Source organism: Pezoporus wallicus, unplaced genomic scaffold (genome assembly GCF_028554395.1).
Source record: "Pezoporus wallicus isolate ANWC-B61680 ecotype Strahan unplaced genomic scaffold, APGP_CSIRO_Pwel_v1 contig_6783, whole genome shotgun sequence".
NCBI lineage: Eukaryota > Metazoa > Chordata > Aves > Psittaciformes > Psittacidae > Pezoporus > Pezoporus wallicus.
Genome location: NW_026637555.1, coordinates 217,042 through 237,341, shown reverse-complemented (window position 1 = coordinate 237,341; position 20,300 = coordinate 217,042). Strand labels below are relative to the sequence as shown.

At 39.7% G+C, this 20,300-nt stretch overlaps 1 protein-coding gene across 3 annotated transcripts in view; it reads left to right on the top strand.

Annotated features, from left to right (window-relative positions):
- The window catches only part of LOC130597609 (formin-H-like), a 45,830-nt gene that overhangs the window by 799 nt on the left and 24,731 nt on the right, over positions 1-20,300 (top strand). For all 3 annotated transcript variants that reach the window (XM_057406311.1, XM_057406308.1, XM_057406310.1), the window contains exons 2-5: positions 3,121-3,376; positions 14,507-14,611; positions 16,244-16,330; positions 18,929-19,102. In XM_057406311.1, coding sequence (XP_057262294.1) covers positions 3,317-3,376; positions 14,507-14,611; positions 16,244-16,330; positions 18,929-19,102 — 426 coding nt within the window. In that variant the 5' untranslated portion in view covers positions 3,121-3,316. The remainder of the gene's footprint in view (positions 1-3,120; positions 3,377-14,506; positions 14,612-16,243; positions 16,331-18,928; positions 19,103-20,300) is intronic.

The following is a 20,300-nucleotide window of genomic DNA, read 5'->3' as shown; positions in this document are numbered from 1 at the left end:
TTTGTTTTAAAGAATAATTTCAGTCAAACACCCAGTTTTTAGCCTGAAATGACTTATTTCAGGAAGTCTTTTTCTTGGGTACGAAAATATTTAAGAACATTCTTTAATGAAATGAGAAGGGATACAAACATTTTTTGACTTCTGGCTATTAAAAAAGTATTTGAGGTTGATTGAAAGCACACTTGTCATAGCATTTGTTTGTTTTTAACTTTCACAAAAGGCACAAAATCATTAGTTCACACAGGATTATCCGCAATATCCTCCTGGAAAGCCCTAGGGGTTTAGCGTTTTGAAGAGCAGGTAGGGAAATCTCTGATTCCTGGCATGTGAAGTCATGCCAAGGCTGTGAGGGATCTGGTGAGCAAGAGGATGAGATAATGCAATCAGGAGGCTGAGAAGGAGGCTTACACCTTGTGGTTGCATATGGAAGTGAAGGAAGTTTGGAAAAAGCTGTTCAGAATCTCTGTTAGTATATCTGAGACACCTGACTTGTCTCCTTAGCCTAAAAAAATATAAGGGAAGTATGGCAGATGTGCACTGGTGGGTGGGAGTGGGACCAGACTTGGGGACCATGGGCAGCAGGACTTTTGGAGAGGTTGTGGCAAGGCAGAACAATGTGCGTCTTGAGGCAGAAGTCCACTCTGCTTGGCAGCAAACACCTAGTGCAAGTACTAAGGAAGAGGGAAAAGTGGTTACAAAGTCATCTGTGACACTGGCTTTTTCCACCATAGAATGGTTTGGGTTTGAAGGGACTTTAAAGCTCATTCAGTTCCAATCCCCTGCCACAGGCAGTGTCACCTTCCACCAAACCAGGTTGTTCCAAGCCCCATTCAGCCTGACCTTGAACACTTCAGGCACAGGGCAACAGTTTCCCTATTGTCAGAGTTGTTCTGAAGTGGAATATGCATTGCTAGTATGACACATTTACCTTATGCATTGGACAGCGCACAAAGTGTTCTTGTCTTCCCCATTCTTTTCATTTTCATTGGAGAGTAGTTTATTTAAGCACTGAATTTCCCATGTGTTTGCTGCACTGCATGAATCTGACGTATGTTTGAATCGATTAACTGAGAAGAAAACAAAGAAAATTACACCAGAGCCTTTATTAAGGGAAGGGGTAATTAACGACTTCAGATTAACTGAAAATGTTTGCTCTAGAAGTAGCAATTGAGCTCTGTTCTGATTAACTGCTTTCTCACAGGCTTTGTAACCTTGCAGGACATGCTGTCAGGCAGGTGGTGGAGGGGAAAAGACCATCTAATATCTCTGCAGAACCTTTATAAAAGAAACCTGTCACTTGCTTATTATAAAATGTTCTGTGGCTCATAATCACATTATTAAAAGAAATTCCTTGGGATTCTTTAATTCAAAGAGATAACCATAGTCTCTTCAGGGCTGAGGACTTATAGGGGGAATAGGCCAATACTAGAAATTTGATTCCGAATGAATTAGTTGCTATTCTATTTTAACCAAACCATTTAACATAGCTGTCAAAGAGACCTATTTCCCATGATTTCTTTTTCCAGTTGAAAAAGTTCCATCCTGTCATGCTGGACATAGTCAGAATTGAGAATTGAGAGCACTGAAAGATGGACAGTCTTCTATTAAATATTTCTTTAGAAGATCTAGGCTTAGGCCCTGTTACATTTATCTGCCTTAGTTAAGCTAACATTCTTTCAAAGAATAAGACTTACTTTTAATCAGTTCAAGTGATTTAAAACTGTTTATACTAGCATATATTGACCTTCCTTTCTATTTGTACTGTCTTAAGTAACCACAGGAGAATTCAGTCCTGATTCTTTCCTTCCCACACATTTGCTAAATATGGTCTCTTTTGGGTCCATCTACCCAAACATCTAGCAAGTGTGGGCTGAAAGGCTCTTGACTGTGTAGCTGATGGATGCTGTGTGGCTGTCAGAGCCTGCTTTCAGGCACAAGTTTCAGATCTGTTTCTGGCATTGTGGAGGACCTGCCTGCAAGGTGAAGGAATGGGCTGGCCAGCTCTGCACGGTGTCAGTCTCCACAGCTTGTCTCTGACTTCCAGCTTGAGTTGGGGCTGCCTGCATTTGCCTCTTGCTTTTGCAGCACTGTCTTTTGGCTGAGCTCCTCGGCAAAAGGTCCGTAACTGTCAGCTAAAAGAGCAGGTGGCATTTATACACGTTGATATATGGGCTGAGCCAGGGAGCCCTGCCTTTGCTCCCAGAGTGGTCTATTGGCACCACTTCATCACTGAGCTTCCCAGCTTCCTCTCTGTGTGCTCTGTTTCTAGTCAATTAATATTCTAGTCAATTAATATTCTAGTCAATTAATATTCTATTCTATTAATGTTCTATTCTATTAATGTTCTATTTCTGTTAATATTTAGCAATAGTAAAAAATCGCTAAGGAACCCAGCTAGTAGAGGAAGGAGACCCCTCTTCAAAATCTTTTAACTAATGCCATGTTTAAAAATACTTACTTTGCAAGAGCTATATAGCAACTTTTGATTTTTCTCCTTTGCCTCTATTTGAAAGAAAAGAAATTTCAAGCTATGAAGAGTCCACCTTCCAGAAATGTTTATTAAGGACTTTTAATCTCCAAAACAATTTTGATATACTTTTCTGTCATAATAGAAGCCCCCATGTACAGGTGGGGAAACTGAGGCATGTTTTCTCTGTAGCTTCTGAACAGGGTTAGATTTCAGGAATGCCTTGCTGTTAATTCCCTCTTCTAATCACTAGACTCTCTCCTCCAACACAGATAGCAAAAACAGAGTTTATTGTTAGTCTTTACAGGAATCTTGTATGTGAACCTGCAGGTGCTTTTGTGCTTTCATCGAATATGCACATATTCTTGCTGGAGGTTGAGGTGTTATGTTAAAGATTGCTTCTGTGCATGAAAATATTGCTGTGAAAATTTTGCATTGTATTTGTAATTCCTCAGGCAAACTTTGTTGCATTTAGTAGGAAATTCGTGTTGGTAACTGATGTGTTGCGTGTTTGGATAGATCCAATATACAGTAATCAATCATAATCTCAGATTCATGGCTCGGTGGTTTTAGGAGGTCACTAGAACATAAATATCAGCTCTGGAAAAGCAAACAACCAACTTCTACTTTTTTTGCTTTGAGTCTTTTGGCAGAGCTGCCATAAGGAAACAAAGCATCATTATCGTTTCTTTCAGTTCTCAGCATAAAAGGAAGTAACACTTAATAAAAGCCATTGGCTGCAAGATTTCATAAGAGAGAGAGAAGCAGAGAGAAAGAACGAGAACTGTGCTGTGGAAAAGCAGGTGTGATTCATGAATTAACTGGAGTTTTGAACCCTATGGGATACTGATGAAACAAACGGTTTTCACAGACATGGATAATTCAAGAACACAAGACACTTTTTCACAGGTAAAAGCAGAAACTTGCTGCTTGTGTGGAAGTCCTATTTGTGGGTAACTAAAGAGCACATCAGAAACTGAAAATGACTGTATTTTATTGGCAGGGAATTTGCAGTAGATTGTTTAATGTAATTATGTGATATGAGCTCAGACTGGTCTAATAAATCAGAAAGTGTTAGCAGATGTGTATGAAACAATATTTTTGTGCTTTACTCTTGAGAAAGTTGCAATGTGTGAGGTTTTCCTGGTGCAAAGAAATGAACAAAGAGAGAAAATCAGTCTTTCTATTGCTAGAGAGGATTTATTAATACTACATGTTATCTGTGCTAAAAATTTCCATAAAGTAATTGGAGGGGAAAAAAAGTGGTTTATATTATAGGCAAATGTAGTCTTTTGACAATCATACTGGAATTTGAAGTGATTGATATGCCAGACATTAATATATATCAGCTTGCAGCACTATTGAGTTTGCCTGAGAGTGCCTGCCAGATATATAGCTGTTGTAGCATTCTGCTTGTTTCAATACTTGTGCGTTTGGAAGTCTGTTATCTGGAGAATTAAGCAGTGTAAAACTTGCCTGTAACTAGCACAGCCGATAGCATGTATTGGCAGAGGTGCCCTGGTGTGTGACCTGGAGTAGAGAGCAATTAGGAGAAAGAATGCTGTATTACGTGTAAGCTGAGAACAGTTGATGGAGTGGTCTGAGTTAGTCCTGGGCAGCTACCGAGAGTGACTTGGCTAGCAAAGCATGGGGATAATCCAGCCCTGTTTTCATGATCCCCCTATTTCACCAAGTACAATATGTTCACTGAAAGGATTTGCTAAGGAAGGCTCTAGATGAACCCAGAGCAATTGCATAAACCAGGGTAGAACCTTTTTACTACTCTTTGGTTTGTCATAGAGGAAAAAGGGCACAGGGCAAATTGCTGCCTTTGGTTACCTCCGTACAACATCAACCTCCTTGGCCTTTGAAGATTTTTGTGGAGGGCAACGGAACAGGTGATCAAAGAGTGAGTCATTTAGCTTGGCAGACATTAATTGCTTCACCTGAAGTAATAGAACCTGAAGTGTAATAAAATTGCATGTCCCATCTGGCCCTATTCAGTATAACAGCATGCTGAGGTTCTGGGGTCTATTTGGAGAAGCTGTTGATGACAGTGGTGTTGAAAAAGGTACAGATCCAGTCTGGAAGTATTTTTCCCTTCTCTGCTGTCTGCAGCTCGTGTTTTTATTGCTTGGCAATGACGCACAGGCCTGCAGCTTGTGAATCATTGCTCTTATTTCTTACTTCAGGTACTGCTGAGGTGGTTAGGGCAGCACAGATGTGGAAATAACCAAATGTTTGCTACCAGAAAGGGCTTACATGGATGAGAATCAGAAAACGGGAAACCAGCCAGATGGTGCCATTTTTCCCTTACTTTCACTCCCCAAGGCCTGCAATAAAGTGTATGCACAAAGCTCAGGTTGTATGATCTCCAAAATACTTGCAAAGCTAAAACTGCACCTGAGAAAAATGTGTGTGTTAAACTTTCTGTGAACTCCTTTGGAAACTTGACTCTGTCTTCCTGAGGCTTTAATCTAAGTCTTCTGAGAGCTGATAAAATCATGGTGCAAGGTGGAATGATTGTCAGACCTTTTGCTTTTCCACCCTGCTTTACTTTAACCAATGACTTTAAAGTACTTTATCCCCATGGCTTTCCCCTACAATTTTCACTGGACTTTCTGTTAAAGGACACTTCTCTTAGGTGATTGATTTCCCCCTTATCCCCTCCCTTTTTTTTCCTGGTCTTTCCCAAAGTACCTTTTTCACTGTGTATTTACCAAGGGATCGATTCCATTTAAATAAGGCCAAACAGTTCCGTATCTTTTGTTATCTGTGTTCATGAACATGTGCCCAGCCTCAGAAGCAGCTCTTGTAGTTTCTGGAATGGGTTATTGTTGTTAGACTATAAATCAGAAATCTGACGTTCTGCTGCTGTCTCTGGGGCTTCTAATGGCTTGACTTTAAGCTTTGGGTGGTCAGTTCAGCACAGATGTGCATTCAGAACAATCAGCTCCTTACAGCTAACATCAAATGTCAGATAGCACAGAGGACTTGGCAGTTCAACTTCCTTGGTCCTGCTGGTGTTTGGAACCTGGGTGATTGTGGGTTCTGCAAAACTGCTGGAGGAAATATGCTGTACCACACTGCAGAATCACTTGTAGGTAGACGAAAGCCTCGGTATGGAAACAGTTCTGTGTGGGAATCAGAGCTCACCTTTCCTTGTTCCATCTAACAGTGCCTCAAAGCCTGGGAATGTGTTTCTTGTGTAACACAAGATTGAAAGACCCAAGGAGGTTGCACTGAGTTTTCATATGTTTGTTACTTAGCAGGGAACAAAACTTAGCCCATTAAACAGAAGAAATGCCTGTGGGACAGGGATGATGTCCACCCTGAGGTATGTCTTCCTTGCCACCCATACAAAGGGGAAATCCCTTAGTTAAATTTTCTGCTACTGGGCCATTTGGAGCTCATTCTATCTTGTTTCATTCTCAATATTGTTCAAGTTCCTGAAACTGGGAGCACAATGAATGTTTCCAAGCAGCTTTCTGAAGGGAAATTATTTCCTGAGCATAACAAAGGACTTAAACCAGCATAAACAGGTGTCCAACTAACTGGTCCTGAGGAAGTTAACCTTGTTTGGAAAATGTAGGGTACTTCTGTAGGGAAGGATTAAGAACATTTATAAAGACAAGGATCATATTCTACTGAATCTGTCAGAGCATAGGAGGAGGGTGGCAAGGAAAAAAAGCCCCTTTTTACCTACGTGTTTTGCTAGGATGATTTATTAACAAACCAGAATCCTGGGGAAAAGTTAGGTCGGAAACAATACATTAGCAGGTGAATGCTTGCTGGGGTTCTTCCTTTAACTCTCAGACTGTTTTGATTAGAAAAAATGAAGTGTTTTTTCATTAAACGTTCCAGCTAAAAGATGCAAAATTCGTGGACACCCTGGATTCTCAGTTAGATGTGCATGAAATCAGTGCTGTGTTCTCTATATTGTGCTTCATACATATTCCATAGCAGGTGTTATCTAATATGATCTAATAAACATCAAGTGTAATGAAACGAATCTTGTTCAGCAGTTAATAATTTTAGCAGCCCAATTCTTGTTTGATCTGTGTCTTTTCCAAGATGTCAGGGTGCAAAATGCGATTGTAAGCCTGTGAACAGAAAGATGCATGATTTTCTCCAAAATAATTAGATGTCACTGTTAAATAGTCTGGTAATCTTTGTTCCTTCGCAAAATTAATTGGACTATCACATTAACAAGCAAAGACGATAATCCCCAATAGTTCTTATCACTGTGAATTACTTTAATTACTGTAACTAAAGGCATAGAACACTTAGTTACAAACTGAAATACTTCTGTATGAACCCCTTCTTTATTCTATTTTAGTCCACTTTGTAGTATAGCATGTAAGTTAAATCTCAGTACACCATGAACTTACTAGGTGAGTTCACACTGAAGTATTGTTCTGAAGTGAAAAATCATGGACACATATGAAATATGTCCATGAATATGAAATGAAAAATTCAGGACACCTACTGCATATTTCTGTGGTGGCGAGGCACTGAAATCAATGGGCATTTTACTGTAGTACTCAATGTGCCTAGTGTAAAACTGTCCTTGAATGCTTTTGAAAATCATCCCATAGTAGCTACTTCAAAGGTAAACTGCCTCTATTTAGGTAATCCAGATTGCACTCGCTTAATTGATTTCAAATGGCACCAGTGTTCAGCAAGCCAGCCTCTTACCATATAAAATCTTTATTTTTTTTTTCATTAAAAAGGATTCACTTTATTCACATTTGAAAAACTTGTTTTTGTGAAGGCCAAAGTTTAGAGGAAACCAAATTTTTGTGATGGTGGGGGAGGGTGTAAAATTGATTTACTAATGGCTTAAACATGACACAGAAAAATTGAACATGTTGGTCACTCATTGCACAAATCATTAGTACAAGCTGGAAGCCAGTTCACACGGGGAACTCCTGCATTTTTATCAAGGTGCCTGCCTCCAGCTTTTGTAATACCAAGTGTAATGTAAAGCTTTCTGTAGATGTTTTCCCTTCCATTCACTGTAGCATTCTGATCAGGTGTACTTCTAGCATCAATGGGGCCGTTGACATTTCAATCATTGTAATCTATAGGAGAAATTGAAAGGTTTCACTGCTTGCTGTACGGTGAGTACACTTAGATCTGCCTCTGCACATGCCTAAGAATTCTGCATTCCTAATTTCTGTTTTGAATACTATCTGCAAATATATTTTGGTAGGTATTTGAAGGAAATCACTAGCAGGTATTTCAAATACCATGTTAAGGTTACTTAATTTAGTATTGCACCTGCTTAATATGAAGTAAACAAAGCAGTAAAATCACAGAATCCATGAATTTTAGCAATACATCAAGCTTTTAGATAGACAAAATTCTCATTTGCAAGCAACTGGACTGAGATATAAAGGAAATGTGAGTGGAAAACTCATAAAAATACTGTTCAGAGACTGCTGTGAATTTTTATTTGAAGATGTAGAAGTATACAACTGTGTCTTTATACTCCAAGATTACCTCTTGGAAACAGCCACCTTAGCTTTACTTGTCAGTATTAATAAACTCAATAGACAATTGACACCAAATGGGTGTGGAGAGGAAATAAGAATGACCATTAATCTGCTGATCATATTTGACTCTATCAGTACTGAAGAACTGAAGCACTGTAGGCATGGCTCTGCACAGCCACGGGCATCTCCTTTACTGTCGTAGATTGCCCATACCCTTAGTACAAGCCTGGCTGAAACAGGACCTATGATAGGATTTGGAAAGCATCATGGTATTTTTTTCTTATGAGGTGAGGCTTGCTGCAGAATGTTGCTCTATAGGTCTTGCTCTTCAGTACTTCATTGCAACGGTAATGCTGAGGCTGTGTAATACCCAACCAGGCACTGTCAGTTCTGATAAAACAGCACATGGCCTCCTAAAAGGAGGGGTTTTCAGGGAGCATCTCTGCATTGGAAATAAACTCTCATAGGCTGAACAAGGTTTGCTAAAATCTTTTAAATTTAAAATTTAAATTACTTTTCAGAAGGAACTTTAAGAAATGTTTAGGCATTAAGGCTTCTCAATTTGGGGATGTTTTCAAAACTGGACTAGCAGGTAGACTAATTTGTACTGTACTGCTGTAGTATACACATGCCACTAGGTACCAGTCTATACCTTAGGTTCCTAAATATTTTTGAGACTAGCTCTTTGAGATATTTTTGTTGTTGTATAAAGGGCTATAATAATTAAGTACCAGGAAAAAATAAACTGCAATAAAATATGTTTGGGCTCCTCTTGCTGCTATTGAAAGTGGCAGAATTTCCAGTGTTTTCAAGGAAATCAAGCTACCATTTGATGAATATCTTTTTCTTTGAATAAATGTTGACAGATACTATTCAGCCAGATAGAGCCCTGAGCAAATAATGCAAAACATTATTACAGATGGATAATTTATTTGATGAATAGCAGCTCCGTTTGACAAATAGTCAAATTGGTCTATCTCTATGACTGGCTACAAAAGAGGGCATTACCACATAAAAATATTACATCAATCATCTCTACTGATATTTAATGTAAATTACAAGTGAAGGCTTTTCAGCTGCCCCAATCATAGAAGACAGCTACTCCCCTGTAAACATATGAGTGCACTCAGTACACTTTGGGCCAAGTTCAAACCTGGTAAAAGTGACTATATTAGGAGATGAAAGTGGATAACACCAGACTCTAAACTTTACTGTAACCCAGACTACGTCTGCTGTCTTTAAAATCACTTGAATGACATGGTCAGCATGCAGGCAGAGCGCAGCTTGGCATAATATTGCAAAGGAATGCAACTCTCTATAGTGAACAAAGCCAGTGGCTTTGACTAAAAAGGAAAGAAAAAAGAGTTTTCTTTAAAAGCACAGCTTGGAATAGGAAGTTGCTACTTGAAATTTCATCACAGGTCAATCTGTATTGTATGCTGGCACTTAATTTTAAGCTTCTATACTGTAGTTGCTTTGCAGAAAGTGTTGTGCACGGTAGCTGGAAGGCACTGAGTCAGCAGAAAATCCCCAGAAGGCTTTAGCTCAAAGTCACTTTATCTTGCTGCTGTGGGTAGAAAACAAAATCTTCTCTTCTTAAAAGCTGTATTCAAAAAACTGGATTCCAAAATGAATGAAAATATGACCTATGCTGGATAAAAAGTGTCAGCCATGTAAAAATAGCGTATTTCTTTTCATGTGGACAACACTAACATTCAGTCAGATTTATGTCCAGAAATTCATGAGATCTCTATAAAGCAAAATAAAGTCACTACTTGGTTCTTCCCTCCTGGATGAGCCCCTTTGCCATATTGATCCTAACAGTGCTAAAAGGAAGATGCTGTTGTGGAGTGCAGAGGATGAGGAAGAAGCCTTCTTGGTCCACCTTTCCTTTCTGGGTCCTGTGGCAGTCAAGAGCTGGTTTGTCTCTTACTCCTTGCAGCAAGCAGAAGAGCATGTTTAACATGGTTAATGTTTAATAAGGACAAGCGTAAGGAATGCTTAACAGTGAAAAGCCTGACTAGACTTGAATAAAAATTTCTCCTCATTTGTACAGGGAGCAGGATTTCTGCATGGCTTGGTTTTGTTGTCACAGGAAATGATAGAGCTCGGTGCGTATTACTATGATCTTCACCAAACTAAACCTGAAATAATGCTTCACTGAATCATGCCAGTATTTGTAATAATTGAGATCATATGTTTAGCTGACTGACAGCAGGATTTCTTGCTCTATCTCTCCATGAGTGTACATTCCAGGAGTCTTTTTGCATTAGCTTGCTGTCATATTATTATGATTCAGGTAGGATGTTCCAAGGAATAAGAATAAGCTGAGCAAAAGCCATGTAGCTCAGATTCCTCTGTAGGTAATGGAGAGAAAGAGTTGTCAGACAATGAGACAGGTCTTGCATGCGGTGAATTACCACCTAGAGAAGCCCAGGTATCCCCACTGACTGCATAGGAGTCAGAGCAATCCTGTGGTCAACTGAGGAAAGCGAACCAGTGTATGCTAGAGGATGCAAGTCAGAAAGAAAAGACACAGGAAGACATCAGCCAGTCTTATCCTTGACCATTACCCACATTCTGCATGCTTTGCTCAGCCAGCTGTAAATTACTCATATGATGTGGCTTTAACCCTTCTTCCTTGGCTGATGCTCAGAAGCTCTGGAGACCTTTCTGGAGTCCTTACAGTAATATTTCCACAGCATGAAAACTACATGCAAATCCCCCCATACCTCTTAGAGCCTAATGTGAGACTGTGCTCGGTAAACAGACGCCCTGGAAGGGGTCATGTGAAATACTGTGTTGGCAGCTGCCCAAGAATAAGGCAGAAATCTCATATCTTGCCACTAAACACATTTTATACATGTCTAGGCCAAAAAGATAAAAGCCTCACCCTTCAGAGTAATGGAGATACAGAGAATGCCTGGAGCCCCACCCTCTTCCTTCAATTGTGAGCATTGTTTTTTTTTTTTGCTTCAAATCACTTGTGTGGCTATACTGAATTTTGGATGGGTGATGAAAATTTAATCTGTATTAAACTTCTCTAACCTGGCAGGTAAATTAATGCATTTTTAACACAATCTCATGTATTTCCTTAATGTGCATGCTTCATAATAGAAGCATTTCATTTTTTTCTAGGTTTTGTTATCCAACCTTGTATAAAAACATTCTGTTGTGCTGCAGCAGTCACATTTTATCAGGAAATATAACGTGATCTGACCTAGTGGCATTTCAGCGGATAATATGACAAAAATTGTTTCTTTTTAGGAAAAAGAAAATATAACCAAAACAAACACAAGAATGAGCATTACAGAAATGGTGCTGTGCTGAGAAAAAAGCCCCACAGATACAAAGTGCTAAAGGTCAGGATCTGTTACTCAAGTCTTGTTAGCAAGTAAAAATACCATGCTAACACGTGGCTGCCAGAAACTGAAGCGAGCCAGATAGACTTCTGACAAATAATTTTGACAGTTCTCATAAGCTGAAAAGTGCCTTTCTTTGCCTCTCTTGTCTTTTGAAATGTTTCCTTCCTGCTTACAGGATGTGCAGTGAGAGTTAACAGAGATGTTAAAACAACAGGGTGTTGATAAAAATAACCTGTACCAAGCACTGCCTTTTGTGTGCTCTCTGGGGAGTGCACTAACTGTCAGTAACTTGCTAACTAACCTTCCTGAGTTTGCAACATGCAGCATGATTTGCTTCTTTTTTAAAAGCATTTTTCTTCATCCATTATTAAGCAAATTAAGAAATGTTCCCTGTTGTTTTAATGTCTTGGGCAGAATTTCACTCTAGTTTAAGGAGGCTTTCATGAAGGTAAGCAGAATGAAGAGCCAAAAATGTACTTTTTTGGTAAAAAGCAAAAACAATCCCAAACCAAAAACAATCCCAAACCAAATAAAAAAAACCCTTGTCTTGGTTTTGGCAGAGATGTGGATGCAAAGTTTCTTGGTTCTAGATAGAATATTTGGCCGGAAAGACAGACCTTAAAGTACCCAGTGCTTGGGGCACTGCAAGGCATATGGAACCTGCTTGCACAAGAACAGGGATGGTGACCCAAATTACCTATATTTTAGAAACAAAAAATCAAAGCCTCATATTTTTTGTGTTGAAACTCTTGTTTTCTTGGCCACTGTAAGGAAGCATCCCTGAAATGTGCGCAATATATTGTGCAGCTGGACAACACCGTGAAATTCAAACGAGAACTGAGCTTCTTCACTGAATTGCATACTGAAGAGAAGGAAATAAATACTTCTCTTAATCAGGCTGTGCCTTTGACATGAGGCTATGTTATCTTTATGTTTTCATTGGTAGCCTTCTGCATACAAAAGGGTCTAACAGTTGCAAAAAATACTATCTGGCTTCCTACCCAGAGTCTTCCTGTCTGAATAGGAACCTGCGCTTTAAAGCTCTAGAGCAAAAGAGCCTTAAGGAAACTCTATTTTTCAATTCAAATTTATCCATATTCTGTTTGCTTACCCAGAGCCTGTTCAGTGGGGAATTATCTTGTTAAGATCTGGTCGTATACAGTGTACGTGTGGTGTAAATATATGGCCATTTAAAATTCAAATACAGAATGTGGAGGTCATTGTAGGAACCGTCTGTGCCTCAGCGAGCATGAATGAATTATCAGACTGCTTTCATTCTTTCCTCACTGTTGACATTACTATTTGCAGCTGGGAGCTATGCCATAAGTTACCTTTATATTAGCATTGAAAATTCCAAGGCTTTAAAACCAAAATATTTCTTCTTCTTTTACTCCCAGTTTTATTTGCAGGCAGTAAAACCACACAGTGTTTCTGTTGATCAGAATCTGGTTGAGATGTCGGTAAGCTAAAACACGTTTGGTGTAGTGTGGCTCTGAAAAAAAGAGAACCTGTAGGTTTATTGTTGTGTGACTTCTGTGCTGTGACTGGTTATTTTTACATTGCCCATGAGACTTGTTCCGGGTGACTGTGGTGCTTGGATGGGTGGAGAGGATCTTGTTCTGCTGCAGGGCTGTGCTTCTGGGGTTTTTAGCAGAGAGGGGTTTTTAGCAGAGATGCCTCTAAATATATGGAAAGCTGTAGGCGTAGGTAAAGTAAGTGGCTGTCAGGACATGAGGGTTGCTGGGGTGGCCTGACCTGCTGCCTGCTCTGCCTGCCTCAGGTCTGGAAGCAGCTCGGTGGCTGTTGATGGAGGTAGCAGTTGTATCAAGAGGCACAGCTGGCACCTCCCAGGAGCACTGATTTCTATCCACCTTCCCCCTCCCAAGCAGCTGACCTGGCTCTCTAGGGGTACCTGTTTCAGCTCTTCACCTTGTTTTCACTATGCCACTCTGGGTCTTACTGCATTGTCCCTGAGACAGCCAAAGTCAGATTTACTTGCAGTGCTGAGATGCTTTGAGCTACTTTGCTCTGAACATGTCAGTATCCTGGCAGTCTCAGCAGCAGGGACATAGGGGAACCCCTTCTCTGAGACAACTCTGCTGCCCCTTCCCCTTTCTCCTGGGATGAGCTCTTTACCTGGATGTCCACATGGAAGAGTTTGAAAAGGATTATTTGAAAGAAAGTTTTTCCAGCAGTAACTTATACCCTGGTGGTGAAGCTGCTGTCTGGGGGTTAGGAGGCCCTGTATATTGCAGCTAATTGAATGTTGGGGGTAGGAAGCACTGTATATTGCAGCTAATTGAATGTTGTGGCTAAGCTGCTGGATAAAAAAATCACAAGTTCCTGAGCTCTGGTGGTAAAACCTACGCACTCCTTCCAAATTCCCAATTCTGCTTGAGGATGGATATCACACAAGGAAACTCTTTGGTCTGCCTCAAAGGGAGGTTGTTTGTTCCTTCTACAGAGTCTGTGAAAAAGCTTTACCTACAGTGTAAGTGGCTGGAGTTCCGGGTCCATGGTTACACCATTTGTCTTTTTTCTTTGCTTGATTCCTGTCTGGCGTTGAAATCTCCACCTGAGTCACTTCAAAGTGACAGACGTGGTGTGTAAGCTTATTGAAAGAAGGTGTGTAGCCTTCTTTTTTTTTGGGGGGGGGGGAAGGGGTGTGTGTGTGTGTAATTCCGGCTTGCTATCATGTTTAGGTAAGTTTACGTGACAGCTTTATCTGCTGATACCAACATCAAGTTCCTCCTCTGCCCCCCACCCTTCACCCCTGCAATTTCTAATGGTCCTGATTTTGCTTTCATGTTGCCTGTGTGCAGTACTTTACACTGAGGGCAAGACACAGGCAAGCATGCAAAATTGATGGTTTCACTTCTTAGCAGATTTTCTAACTAAAAAAAATATTTCCTCCTGTCGGTCCCATCTGCAGATATTTCCACCCCATCTTCTACAATTGTAAAAGCCCCTGTATATTTGATATGTTGTGAGCTTTCACCAGGTTTCAAAGGGGTATTATATTTGCTGGGCAGGTTGCTGCTAGAACATGAAATATGAATGAAATTGTAATTGTATGGCAGTTAGCACAGCTGTAACTGTCACAAGCGCTCTGTGTCCTGAATGGCCACATGAAAAAAACCCTCTAAAAACATTTGATTGACTTTTTTTTTCCCCAGTTAAGCCAAGAAAAAATCCTCAAAATTATGAACATGGTGAAAAATAAAGAAGTGAGCATTGAAGACGCTTTGCATTTGGCACAGAAAGAGGTGTATGCTGAAAAGGTAAAGCCACTCCTTTGATCTATTTTCCTAGATATTCAAATGTATGAGCATGTTCTGGAAAGCCTGGGTGAATATGAGGTGCATGTCTGTATTGCTTTCAAAGATGTATTCCCAACTTGGGAAAACATCTACACTCCAGTTTATGGTAGGGACTAATGGCTAATGCTACCTGTAACCTAAGTAATGGATATCCCATGTAGATGCTGCAGCTACATTGATGTTATTACCTTGATTAAGTAGTTTAAATTTACATCAGATGTGTCTACATGAGTTTATTCCAAGTGTAGCATCAAGTACTTTAACAATACATTCAGGGTGAAATCCTTGGGGTGGTACCATGAAGAGCCAGAGGAAAATGGTGGACCTAATCTCTGAGGAGTCTTCTACTGTTGGGCTATCCCTGGGGCATGACTGGTCACCATAAGAGGTCAGATAACTCAGCATTATGCATGGCCACACAAATGGCAGGCTACAAAGTACAAAGCCTTGGCCTGTGTGACTTCAATTCTAACATTGCCTATGGTTGACTCGGACCTTCCATCAGACAAAAGTTGGAATAAGTGTAAATATGGCTTAAAATTGGGTTTGAGTCCTACAACAACATAGTTTTGCTGAGCATAGATCAATGGGACTGGAAGTTCTAGTCCAGAGATAATTTCAGGATCAGGTTGAGACAAAGCAATGTCATCTTTATTTTTTTTTTTACAAAACCGTCATCTCTTCACTGACAATCAGAAGATGACGTTTTTCCATTTTATAGAAAGTATGGAAATTCCTTCCTGAGAAAAGTAGAAACTGATAGTGGTGAGTGAAAATGCTCTGAGAATGAGGAGAACGTTAATTGTGTGTATTAGAACATCAGCCTTGAACTCTCCCTAATCCCTGCCCAGCCTCTCTGTCATTGCAATCTCTGCCCATCATCACCACATAAGTGCCAGAAGTGAATTCTTTGAAGAAATTCTCACTATCTATTTCCCCTTCTGTTCGGATTTTTGACCCAGCCTCTTTATGCAGCATGTCCAGCAAACAGTGAAATCTTATCATGTGCTAATGACACAATCTGGGTTTTCCTTTTTGCACCGCAGGAGCTGAGAGAGATTCCGAGATAAATCTGGTGCTTTTTGGAATTTGTAAAATAACTTTCTGAACTGCTGGTTAACTTCTTGGCTGGAAAGAAGTAGAAGCACAAATAAATACTAATAGAAAAGCAGCACAAGTTTTGTAGAAGGGCTGCAGTCACAAAAATACAGACTCAGCAGTGTAAGGCCATGTGGAAATACATTCTTGGTGTAAGAAGAGAGGGTTTCTTTGCTACTTCTGCCATGTTAAGTTTTTGTGATAGCTAATTATTAGAACTCTCTCTTCTCCTTTCTGTCTTCCTGCTTTCCCTTTCATCTTCCATCCCAATCTGTGATCCCTTCATTAATTCAGTAGGACTTGTGGATGCTTTATATTTGTGAAAATCAAGTCAGAAGGATGCTTCCATGTATCTCCATGTGGAGTTCCTCTGCAAAGCCTCCAGTGCTGTTTGAATACTGTTCGCGAAGGGAGATTTAAGCTACGAATACGATTGGATTTGAGTGGACAAAAATTAGAGCAGTGTTGGACATATTGCTGATTTCTGTTTTTCAGGATTCACCGGATTTGCTAACCGGCTCCCAATTTAACTTCATCATCTACAAATACAAACATTATCGGTGGCAGAAACGAATTTTGCAGGTAAAACTTTAAAAGTTCTCACTTTTGAAGCAATATATAAAAGCTAGAGTGTGTTTGGGCTGCTCAGTAAATGTTATGAGACAGCATAAAAATACCTTGTAGTTCAGCTACCTATCAGAGAGGTGGAAGATACTAAAAAACCTTCTATCTTTTATGCTGAAAGCATTCTGGGTTAGTATCTGAAACTCCCTCTACTGAGACCCTTGGAAGGGTATAGAATAGACTCTATGAGCTAAGAGATTGCTTCACCTCTAAACCTCATGATTGGCCACTGTCGTGGTTTAAGCCCAGCTGGTAACTCAGAACCATGCAGCTGCTCGCTCCCTCCCCTCCTTCTTTCTCCTGCCTCTCCAAGACAGATGGGGAAGAGAATTGAAAGGGTGTAAATCCTACGGGTTGAGATAAGAACACTCCAGTAACTAAGGTATAACACAAAACCACTACTGCTACCACCAATAATAATAATGATAAAGGAAATAACAAGTGGAGAGAATGCAACCGCTCACCACCAGCCGAACAATACCCAGCCCAACCTGAGCAGTGATCTGGGCCTTCCAGGTGACTTCCCCCAGTTTTTATGCTGGGCATGACATGCTGTGGTATGGAATACCCCTTTGGCTAGTTTGGGTCAGGTGTCCTGTCTCTGCTTCCTCCTGGCTTCTTGTGCCCCTCCTCACTGGCAGAGCATGAAACTGAACAGTCCTTGATTGGAGGTTTTAAACATCACTTAGCAGCAACTAAAAACATCGGTGTTATCAGCGTTGTTCTCGGGCTAAAGTAAAAACCACAGCACTGCACCAGCTGAACCCAGGACAGTCACAAAGATGATTGATTATAGTAGATTCTGCCTGGGAGTTGCTCTTACTCACTGGCAGCAGTAAATGCACACAGGCGATGTGTGTATTTGCACGCAAGTGATGTGTGCTGATGATACTTAAGTATCTGCTCCATCTGACAGGACATCATTTCAGCTGCACTCTCTAGAACCTTAGAAAGAAATGTTCCTGGGGATATTTAGAAGATTCATTTGGCACTTCATCTCTGGTTACTGTATTCTTTGACACTGTAAACCCCTAAGGCTTTACTGACTTGTATGATATTAAAGCAAACTTCTGTTGATAACACCTGATAATGATTTCCCAGTTCCACAAAATCAGTGACAAAGGTTTCATGTTGTTTCCAGGAAACTGGATTTCACTGACTTTTTCCTGCAGTTTGGACAAAATTTGATAATGAGCAAGTCATACATGCTAGAGGTTTTTTTTGTTTGCTACATCTTAACTGTAGAAAGCATAATCTCTTTATTTCTCTCAATATCCAGTGGCTTTTGGAATGAAAAGATTATTTTTTTAAGACATAAAGCTGATGGAAAAATGGAGAAAGCCATATTATATATGGAAGTTATAGGTCTAAAAATCTGAAGTAGTTTAATTCTAGTTCTCTAAGTTACCAGAAGCCATCAAAAGTCAGAGATAATAATGACAATGGTTCTGCTTTGGAGATTTCCTGCTATAAGCAGAATGGAGGGAAGGGCCAAGGTCGTAGCATTTGGTTGGCACTGTCTGCACTATAGGAATGAAAGGTGCCAAGAATCATTTATGACCAAAGGTAAATATCTAGCCCAGGCGAGATCTGACTCTTCTGAATTTGTCTTCTCTGTTGGCTCTATTCACTGAAGTTGGGCAGTCAGATAATGTTCTCATCCTATTATGTCAACAAAGCTGTTTCTGCTCAGCGGGGACTGACACATAGAACACATACTGGAATCTGCCTATATCAGTTTTTAACACTGCCAATATAGATTGTCCAGTGGAAGAATAATAATCTTCTTTTGAAGCAAACAATTTTTAATTGCTGTAGTTGTGAGACAGCATATTCACGTCGTATTCAAGGCCAGGCTGGAGAAAGCCGTGGGTGACATGGTTTAGTGTGAGGTGTCCCTGCCTATGGCAGGGGGGTTGGAACTGGATGATATTAAGGTCCTTTCCAACCATAACTATTCTATGATTCTATGATTATCACTGCTCCCCTCATCTATATGTATACATATATTTTTATAGATACAGGAAAAAAATCTGTGATAGCTAAGATCTAAACTGAAACACAATAATATTTAAATCAGAAAGTAATCTGTCAACAGCATTGTCTTTTCTTGACACAGAAGTGGCTGTTGTAGAAATAGCCACCTCTGCTTTGTATTAATACTGAGGCATAAGTTGAATCTCTGCTCAGATGGTCATGCCATTAATTTGTACTACCTCTACTTCTGAATGGGAAGTTTTTGCACTGGGTTGTATAAGACAAGGAGAATTTAAAATGGAATAATATTTCAGAGTGATAAATTGATGCATATTCATAAACAGAGATAGGGAAACACGCTTACAATGAATATCCCTTTGTTTTGAAACTAAGTCAAATATAATACAGTATCTTGATGAAGTAATGTCATTATTTTAAATTCTATTCATGGACAAGATAGATACATATTCTAAGCTGGTCCTTTGTCTACATGCCCTTGCATGGGAATATTGGAGATGCTCTTTCCTTCCCAGTGAAGAGCAGTGATGGCGTCAAGTAATGAAGAACTTTCTGTTCCAGATTGATTTCAACACAAGGACCATTTTTAACATTGAAAAAGGAATTATTAAGAAACAGTTCCCTTTCTCACAAGTCAAAGCCTGTGAAGATACTGAAAGGAGGCGTTTCAGCATTGTGTTTCATGGGCGACAAGATTATGAGCTGGAAGCAGTGTCTCTTGATGATAAAAGGAAGGTAAGTTTTTACAGTGTCACAGACAGATTGCTATAAATAACAACATGGTAGTACCCAGCAGGTCCTGATCGTAAATGGGAATTGTTATGCTGTGCATTGTGCAAGCAAAGAATTAGGTATGTCTTTATTCTATCTATGTTTCTAAATAGAACAAAGAGAATGTGAGTTCAGGATAAAGATTGGCCTTAGTATTTTGCAACAGTTCACTAGGGTTGAAGATGTAAAGCCAGCTCAGGACATGATATGAAAATTGATGCATTTCTTCAGCTACACCCTGAGTATAACTGGTCTGAGGTTGTATTAAAACAAGCAAATAGAACTGACAATGTGCATAGTTGAATCGTAAATGAAATTTTCCGAGCACTTTTTATTCTATATATACTTATTAAAATGCATGTTTTTAAGGAGAATGAACTAGATATTTGTTTAACTAAATTATTCAGTGTTGTAAGATTTTGTATGAGCTATTTCATGTTGAGGTTTCTGCCCCTTTTGAGTTCTAGGTTCAATTAAATATTTCAAGCAGTTATCGTAATTACACTTTACACTGAAACCCAAGAAACTGGAGTCATGACATTAGCACTAGCTCTTCACCTGAATGCAGATAGCCTGTGTGTTTAGGGGTGATTGAGTCTTGGAGCTTGTGTCATCCCCACTGCTGAAGTGCTGAAGCCAGCTGCACAATTTATGTTGAGGTACAAACTCTCAAAAAGAGTGGAAAAGTTTGCATCCAAGCTTCTGCTGTGGCCCCTGTTTTTAAGGTGCTTTTTGAGAGGGATTCATTTCTCATGAAACTCAACGTTTCACGTGCAGAAACTTTCATTCCAGATGAACAGTACCTCATGGTTGATTAATTTTCAAAGTAGATTACACTCAGCAGAAGAGCTCAAAAAGGAACATGTATTCAGTAGTAAAAGCACTCAAATATGGCTCTGTATAACAAAAAGAATGCTTTAAATTCACACCCACCTTAATCCATGCTATTTTCAACTAGGCAAGCCTTCATTTTCCTGCTGTTTGAGACTTCAAGCTAAGTCAATCAAGTACTATTTGGGCTTGAAGTGAGCTGAACAAAACCTTTGTCCTGGATTGCTTTGTATATGAATTAAAAAATAATAAATTAAAAATGTTTTACAGTAACCCCTCCAGAATAAAATTATATTCTCTTTACCCTGATAGATTTAGCACTGTGGGCATA